Source organism: Physeter macrocephalus, chromosome 21, assembly GCF_002837175.3.
Source record: "Physeter macrocephalus isolate SW-GA chromosome 21, ASM283717v5, whole genome shotgun sequence".
In the NCBI taxonomy this organism is placed as follows: domain Eukaryota; kingdom Metazoa; phylum Chordata; class Mammalia; order Artiodactyla; family Physeteridae; genus Physeter; species Physeter macrocephalus.
The window spans coordinates 82,810,206-82,818,479 of NC_041234.1; the positions used below are offsets into that span (position 1 = coordinate 82,810,206).

At 58.4% G+C, this 8,274-nt stretch overlaps 1 protein-coding gene across 1 annotated transcript in view; it reads left to right on the forward strand.

Moving 5' to 3' along the window:
• The window catches only part of FRMPD3 (FERM and PDZ domain containing 3), an 85,136-nt gene extending 78,136 nt beyond the window's left edge, over positions 1-7,000 (forward strand). Inside the window, exons 14-15 of the mRNA XM_028482331.2 lie at positions 1,288-2,109; positions 3,689-7,000. Of these exons, the coding sequence (XP_028338132.2) occupies positions 1,288-2,109; positions 3,689-6,633 (3,767 nt within the window). The 3' untranslated portion in view covers positions 6,634-7,000. The remainder of the gene's footprint in view (positions 1-1,287; positions 2,110-3,688) is intronic.
• The last annotated feature ends 1,274 nt before the right edge of the window (positions 7,001-8,274 follow it).

The following is an 8,274-nucleotide window of genomic DNA, read 5'->3' on the forward strand; positions in this document are numbered from 1 at the left end:
ACACACCATTGTAAAGCAATTATACTCCAATAAAGATGTTTAAGAAAAAAAAAATGGGCTTTGTAGACCCTCAAACCTGGGCTCAAATCCAGACTGCCAGGGCATTCCCTGGCGGTCCAGTGGTTACGACTCTGTGCTTTCACTGCCAAGGGCCCAGGTTCAATCCCTGGTCGGGAAACTAAGACCCCACAAGCCACGTGGCACAGCCAAAAAAAAAAAAAGAATCCATGCTGCCATTTACAACTCATGTGACCTTGTGTAAGTCACAAAACAAATGGATCAGTTTCTTTGTCTGTAAAATGGGGATAATGATAGCACCTACCTCACTGGGTTGTTGTGAGGATTAAATAGGATCATGTGTATGACCTTAGCCTAAGTTAATGCCTGCCATCTGTCTGTCCATCTGCTGATAGCAAAGGGAATTGGCATTGTCTGAGTATATTCTCACAGATAACATGGGAAGGGGTCCCCAAAACAGACGAAAAGAGAGAAACCAGAAAGAAAGCATTTGCTATGGGTAATTCTCAGATGCACACACTTAACCATCGTTAAAAACTGTTGACTAGAACATTTTGCCACATGTATGTCGAGCAGGCAGGCTAGCCCTGTATGAATACAGAGAAGTGCCGTGATTTGAGGAATTGACAAAAATGCTCCCCCCACCCTCCCACATCCCAGCGTATCCCTCATATGCTTTACACATTCAGATGCACTGAATTTTACTAGTAGAGCTCTGCTCTTTTAGGGTCCCTCCATCGAAAATCCTCTTTGAAATACACACTCTTGGGATTGCACTAGCCTATTTTACACTTGCCCACTGAACCACTACTAACCTGTCAGATTCACTTCCTTCTGCCTCAAGAGATCCAGCATAACACGAGTGTAACAGAGCCCTGGGGGTGGGACAGACTCTGAATAGAGTGGGGTTTGAGACAGGGACAGTTCCAGGGGGGACATAACACAAGCCTCACCCTACAGCTGACTCTCAGACCAGACATACCCGTGTAAGAGTCCAGCTGTGCCCAGATACCAAGGTGTTCACCCCCACCCCAGCCCATGCCTTTTCCCGTTTCACAGGTGATGGGGCCATTTGATTCTACTCACTTTACTTTCAGAGGCAGCAGCAGCAAGGCTGCCCCTTCCCCTGCTCTCTAGCAGCCAGATAATGCTCCCTCTCAGTACCTACCACCCAGCTGGGCACCAGAGACCCAGGCCCGAGACGCCAAGGAAACTCAGCCACAGTCCTCAGCACCAGGGCTCATGTGTTGATTCTCTTTCTGGGTTTAGATTACATGCACAGCGCCCACCGCCCTGTCACTGGGGGCCACCTGGGGAAAAAGGAGAGTAGTTATGTGGGCAGCGTGGGCACCAGCCCCAGGAAGTCGAGCCGCTGCACGCCCCCGCCTGCCGACTCTGAGCTTGTCAGCTTTTGCTACCTCCACATGCGGGAACAAAGGAAGGATCAGGAAAGCCGGACAGATGTCAATGAGAACTTGATCTTCTTTGAGGAGACCAGGCCCCGGACCAAGTCTGACCCCACGTCCAAGAGTTCTGGCCAAGGTTATGATGTGATCCCTGGTGACTTTGATGCAGCTAGTCTAGACCACGAACCTTGTGCCAGCAGGGCCCGGTCCTACACTTTGGACAATTCCCTTGGGGCTGAAGCCCTGAATTTCTACTGTGACTCTTGCAAAGCCAGACTCCAGGAGCAGCTGGGCCCTCGCAAAGGTGGGAGGTCTGGCTCCTCTCGTGACAATATGGTAGACTTGATGTCCCTCCCACCCCCCGGGAGTGAGGAGGAGGAAGAGGAGGAAGATGAGAGCACTTCGCTGTTGCCTGCCATTGCTGCCCCACCTCCTGGTTTCCGAGACAACAGTTCTGATGAAGAGGACCCCAAGCGCCGGGCCGCCCAGAGCCAGGAGCAAGGACGCCACCTGCGTGGGCTCCTGTACGATGAGATTCCGGTGACGCTGATTGACAGCGTGCAGACCCGGACAGTCCGAGATCATGCCCAGGAGCTAGATGATGCCCTGGTGTCCACTCTGCAGGCTCTGGAAGCCCTGGCAGCCTCAGAGGATGGACCACACCCCCCAGCCCCTCAGACTGCAGGTAACAGCGCGTTCCTCCTCCCTCTTGCCTCCCCTTCCTTCTCCTGGCCAGGCAGGCCCAGCAGGTGACATTTCTTCTTCCCAAGCAGAGGTCAAAGTCAGCGTGGTGTGTCAGGGCAGTGGATGGGCCAGAGGCAGTTCAGATAGGGTCGGGGGAGCGACGAAGCTGCGGCAGGGATCTGCTGCTCAGCCCCCGCTAGAGCTCTGGCTCTCACCATTCCATCGCTTTGGAAATGTCTTGCCGATGGACCCCAGGGATTGGGGCCATGAAAGCTACGGAGCCAGGCCAGGATGGAGGATCAGAGCAAGATTGTGAGAGATATAGAAGACAGGCAAAGAACATCCAGCATGCATATGACTGGAAGAAAAACAAAATGACCAACTAACCACCTAGGGACCTGGGATCAGGGGAGCCAGGAGCCCTCACCGCTCAGGGCTGAGGCCTTTATCCGCCTAAGAGCTTTGGCTCTCAGTCAGACGCATCCAAGTCCTGGCTTCTTCACCACTTTCAGTGTCACCTTTGCTTTGGCAAGGCACTTAACCCTCTCTGAGCCTCACTTTTGTCCTCTTAAATGGTTTTGAGAACAATAGTCCTATCACGTAGGGTTGTTGTGAGGATTAAATGAGATCGTTCATGCAAAGTACATCCTAGCATGTAGTAAGGACTCAGTAAGTGGTAGCCACTATTATTATTATTATTATTATTCGGTGGGCAAACTATACAGCATGCATGCTATTCCCTGTTATAGACCCACATACATCCATCTTGTAGACAAACACGGATGTCAGACATGCACCCATAGTCACACATACATCTTTCCACACACATACGCCTTCAAACAAAGAGGTCAGTGATACAGTGACAGGAAGGAAGTAGGGAGGAATAAGGCATACGAGAAAGCCTGTGAGACGAGGGCAAGTGTGGACAGAGAGGGTGAAGCAATTGGGGTCAGAGGGAGCCTCGCTGACTAGGGCGAGTACCTGCCTTTTCTGTATGTGAGCGCATCCTTGGTGTCGGGCAGCCCCCATGTGTTCGGCCTCCAGACCTGGCATTTCTTTTTGCTCAGAGTCTGGAGCTCCAAGCACTGGCTGCTCCCAGGCTAGAGGCCCATGTGATAGCCAGAGGGAGGCCAAGCTCAGCTAAATGGCCTCAGCTGCAGGGACTGTAGGCAGGTCTGGCCAGATGAGGAGGGCCAGAGAGAGGGAGCTCTCTTTGCTGGCTCTCTTCAGGACAATTAACAAAAATGTCCTAGCTGTTGAATCTAAAAATAGTGATGATTAGCATGTTGTTTTGCCTGTGATTTGCATGTTAATTTGCCATCAAACTTCCCAGATCTTCCCTAGGCCTCTTTTCTTTCTCTTTTGGATTCCAGCCCTTCATCACCCCTCTCCCAGCTTGCCTTTCTTTGTCCCCTCCCCTCCCGTCCTCCCACCCTCAGCCCTGCAGGCCCTTCAGGCCTGACTGGTTTTTTCCAGCTTGAAATCCTGCTGACTAACCTTGACCCTCATAGACTCTCTACATATGGTTGGAAAGGACTTGACGCGAGTAAATGCTGCAGACCCTATCCCTGTCCCTCCAGGTCTGATTGTGCTGGCCACAATCACCCCTGAATCGTCGCTGGACTCGGGCCACGAAACCAACTCTTCGGAGCTCACGGACATGTCGGAGGTGATGTCAGCCATGAAGCAACACCAGAATACCACCTACTTCCTGGCCCAGCATCTCAACAAGGACAGCCTCCTGGCCCGCAAGGACCTCCCCTTCCGCATCCAGAGCTGTGCAGCCCAGGCCGTTCTCACGGCCCCTTACTCTCTCGGGCGCCCGGACCCCAACCCGTCCTTCCAGCCAGCTGTCACAGGCCAGAGTCCTGGCGCCCCTGGTGTTCGAAGGAAGGTGCCCCCATCAGAGGCCCAGCCCCAGCACGGGCGAACATACGCCCTGGCTGTGCACCCAGCACTGTCCCCTCAGCTGAGTGATCAGAAAGATCCGAGCCTGCTGTCCCCAGCTCCTGAGGACAAAGGGCCTGGCCACACTCGGGTGGGCCTAGAGATGTCACTGGGGGCGGCCACACCGTCCCTCAGTGAGGAGCGGGTCTCTGAGCTAAGGGAGAGCCTGCCCAAGGAGGTCAGGTTGAGCCCCAAGCTCATTCTGGACTCAAAGGGTGGTGTGACCCCAGCCATCATCTCGGCCGCCCTACCGCAGGTGGTTCATACTAAGAGTCCATCTGGCCCTGGCGGGGCCTTGGGGACCACCCCCAACCGTGGGGAGAGGTTAGAGTCCAGCACGGGGAGGTCGGAGGTCAGCATGGGAAGGCCAGAAGTTAGCATGATGAGCGGCAGTGCCAATAAGAATCTTAAGTTCAAAATGGGCCCCAGCGCTCCAGAGGCCTCACGGAATTCCCAGCTGCAGCTGAGCCCAGAGGTGTCTTCCGGCTCCAAAGCACCCACAGGCAGCCGAGCTGACAGCCTGCACCTCTCCTCACAAGAGGACAGGCTGTCTATTCAAAGTTTCCCTCCCAAAAGCTATCTTTCTCGAGCGAGTCGAGAGTCAGTGGGCAAGCAAGGTACCGGGGAGGTGGCGGGCAAGGGCGGGCCTGAGGGTGCCAAGCCTTCCCTGCACAAGCAGGGCAACGTCTCCGGCCAGGGGGAGAAGGGGCAGCTGGAGAGCACCCCCCAAAGCAGCAAGCTTGAAGACACCAGCCTGGTCCCCCGAGCCGGCTACCCCATGGTTCTGCAGAGCCCCAGCTGCCCGCCGCAAGGCCAGAGCCCCAGCTGTCAGCAGCGAGGCCAGAGCCCGCTGAGGCCTCAGGCTGCCAGCTGGCAGGTGAGCACCATGCCCTCCAGAAAGATCGAAACGACCCTGGATGGAGCCCACTTGGCCTCCGAAGGCCCCACCAAGCCCAAATCGTCCCGGGGTCCTTTCCGGCTCCGCAACTTATTCTCTGCCACCTTCCCAACCCGCCAGAAGAAGGAGACAGATGAGCGGCAGGCCCAGCTGCAGAAGGTAAAGCAGTATGAGCTGGAGTTCCTTGAGGAACTTCTCAAGCCACCAAGCCAGGGGGAGCTGTCGGGCACCGAGTACCTGCAACCCCCAGCTCCAGGCCGCTGCAGCTGCCAGCTCCGCAGCAGCCCCGTGCAGCAGGGGCCCGGCATGTCCCGAGAGCAGAGGCGCAGCTGTGATTGCAAGCGCATGTGCCGGGGGGCCCGGCCTCAGGCCCCCCAGACGCCGGTGCCCGGCCTCCGGGAGAGGGAGAGGGACAGGGTCCCCCCTACCCAGAGGCAGCCAGAGGCCGGCCCAGGCTTGAGCCTCGGCAGCCCCACCAGTGTCCGGCGCATCCGCTCCACCAGCCTGGAATCCCGCGAGTGCCGATCGGACCCTGAGAGCGGGGTTTCATGCCTGACCACATGTGCCTCGGGGGGCGAGTGTCTAGGAGCTCCCAACTATAGGAAACTGATGCGCCGCTACAGCATCAGTGAGCTGGACCAGGGCGACAGGGCCTCGCTGACCTCGGACGTCTACCCGCACCCACCCCTGGGCATGCTGCCCAGGGAGGCCAAGGAGGTAGAGGCAGGCCTCCCCCTAGGCGTGGGTCCCAAAAGCAAGTCGCTGGAATCCCCGACCCTGGGAGACCCCTCCTACGTCCACGTTGCCCCTGAGACCAAAGGCCCCAGGCAGATGGCCGTGTTCTCACTGCCGGAAGAGGTGTACCGGAAGCCCGCGGAGCTGGACGAGGACAGCGAGAGCGGCAAGTGTTGCTCCATCCGCTACTGCTTCTACTACCGCAAGTGCGACATGGCAGATGACACCAGCGACGGCAAGGATGAGCTCTCCTACTCCATCCCCATGAAGATCCTGCCCGGCATGAAGCTGGACGAGCAGGTGGTGCCCGTGGTGAGCAGGACCCTGCAGGTGCTGGATGCCGCCACCTGCAGCAGCCCGGAGGCCTCCCGCACCCAGGAGATCGACCTGCGGGTGTCTACCTTCGAGGGGAGCCTGGCCAAGATCAACGCCCTGCGGGCCCATGCCTACGGCCTGCCTGACGGCTTCCTGGCTGCCCGGCTGGACACCAACGAGCTGCTGACGGTCCTGCGGCAGTGCGTGGCCAGCCCCGAGGCCCGCGCCCCCAAGCCCTACGTCTCCCAGATCTCTGAGTACAAGCTCGAGCTGGCTCTCAAGTTCAAGGAGCTCCGGGCCTCCTGCCGCCGCGTGGCCAACGTGGACAAGAGCCCCACTCACATGCTGGCGGCCATCACGGGCAGCTTCCAGGTGCTGAGCAGCCTCATTGAGACGTTCGTGCGGCTGGTGTTCATCGTGCGCTCTGAGGCCCAGCGCCAAGAGCTGCTGGCCAAGGTGGAAGAGGTGGTGAGGAACTACACCTTCCTGCTGCGCGCAGCCGAGGAGTCCACCGCCCGGAGCCTTAAGCAGCAGCAGCAGGCAGCGGCCGCGGGGCGCACACCGGGCCCCCCAGCTTCAGCGACTGTTACGAGCACACTCACCCGCTCCTTAAAAACCCTTATTAAGTAGGCCATTTGCCAGGGCCTGCCCCCCTTCCCCAACCGTGGCCCCAGGTTTGAGCTTTGTGGTCTTTGCATCTTGTGGTGAGTATAGGTGTCTGCTGGGCCAGTCGGGGTCCCAGAGTCCTCAGTCTCCAGGGAGTGACAGCTCCGTGCATTGGGGCTGTCCCTGAGGGCTCCCGGCAGCTGCCACCCTGGGTATCCTCACCCCTTCCCTGGCCTCTGGGCGTCACTGTGAGGGCCAAGGCCCCCCCACCCCACCCCGGTCACTACGCCCGCCGCAGAGCTGTATTGCCTCTCTTCTCTAGGGCTGAGACGTGACGTCAGGTCCGCTTCCTGCTCCATCGTGGGAGCCGGAGGGGGGCGGGCCTGAAGCAGGAGGCCCGTGGGCCTGGAGCTCCTCTTGGCTCCTGTGCCCCTCTGGGGAGCAGGGACAGTAGCGGCAGGCCACAGCGCCAAGCGAGCGGAGAGGCTCGGCCACGCGGTCCGCACGTGCCCGCCCACCCTGGGCTCACACTCACTCGGCAGGAGCCACCCCGGTGGGCCTGTGCCCAGGTGGTGGGTCTGCAGGAAACAGCCACACTCAGCTGTCTGTGGCCGGCCCGGCAGGCTGGCAGCCTCGGGGAGCGCTCGCCCCCGGGCCCAGTAGCTCCACACCAGCCATCCCCAAAGTGCCCTGCCCCCTCGCTGACGGGCAGGGCGGCTCAGTCCACTAGGGAGCAAGCATCTGGGATCACCCTGCTCGCTCCGGGTAAGGGACCTGGTGAACACGTCTGCCCTGGGGAGACCCAGCGCAGGCCTCAGAGCCTGCCTGGCCCGGCCCAGCGCAGGGGCTGTCGCTGCCGGCGTGCGGCTCCTCTCAACATCTCTCGACCAGACAGACTGTCCTTAGGAGTCCGACTTAGCTACAGATGGGGGGGTGGGGGGTGGGGGGGAGGGGTCGGGGGGGTGTTGATGACTATATCTTAAACTTCTGGAAGCTAGCGTGATATGTTAATCCTGAGTATATGCTTTTGGCTGTGTATTGACCCTGTGGATTTGTCTCTCTACGAAAAGAAGCTGAGCGCCTTACCCGGTGCAGTCCGGCACCTCTCTCTCTCTCCCCCTCTCTCTCTCTCCCCACTCCCCTGGAGTCATCTGGAAGGGAATCCACACTGTTTAGCATCCTCCTTGACACACATCTGCTGCCGTCACCGCCCCCACTACAACGTTCCTGGGAGTGAAGACACGGAGTCCCTACTAATTGCCCATTGTAGGGAACAAAGAAAGCCAATGTTTCTTCTGTATAGATTGCTTCTCATCCACCTCTCCATACCCCCCATTTCCCACAAGCTCGTGCCCTGTGTCTGCCTCTCTTTCATCATTCCGTGAGAGGCTCATGTGAAACCTCCCATTCTTATGTGAGTTTTATAAAGATGTACACTGTGCTTAACCCCCGCCCATCCTTGGTATCCCCGAGTGCGATAAAGGACCCCCTGAGTGGCGATTCCTCCCGGCAAGGATTAGGGGAGCTCCTTCTACAAAAGCCAGCCCCCCTCTTCCTTGCCTCTCCTCCCACAGGACCAAGTTGTTTAATGGGCCAGAGATGCAGGCAGTGGGGAACCGTTGCCCCCGCAAATACCGCGAGCCTGCGTGCTGACGTTGTCTGCCT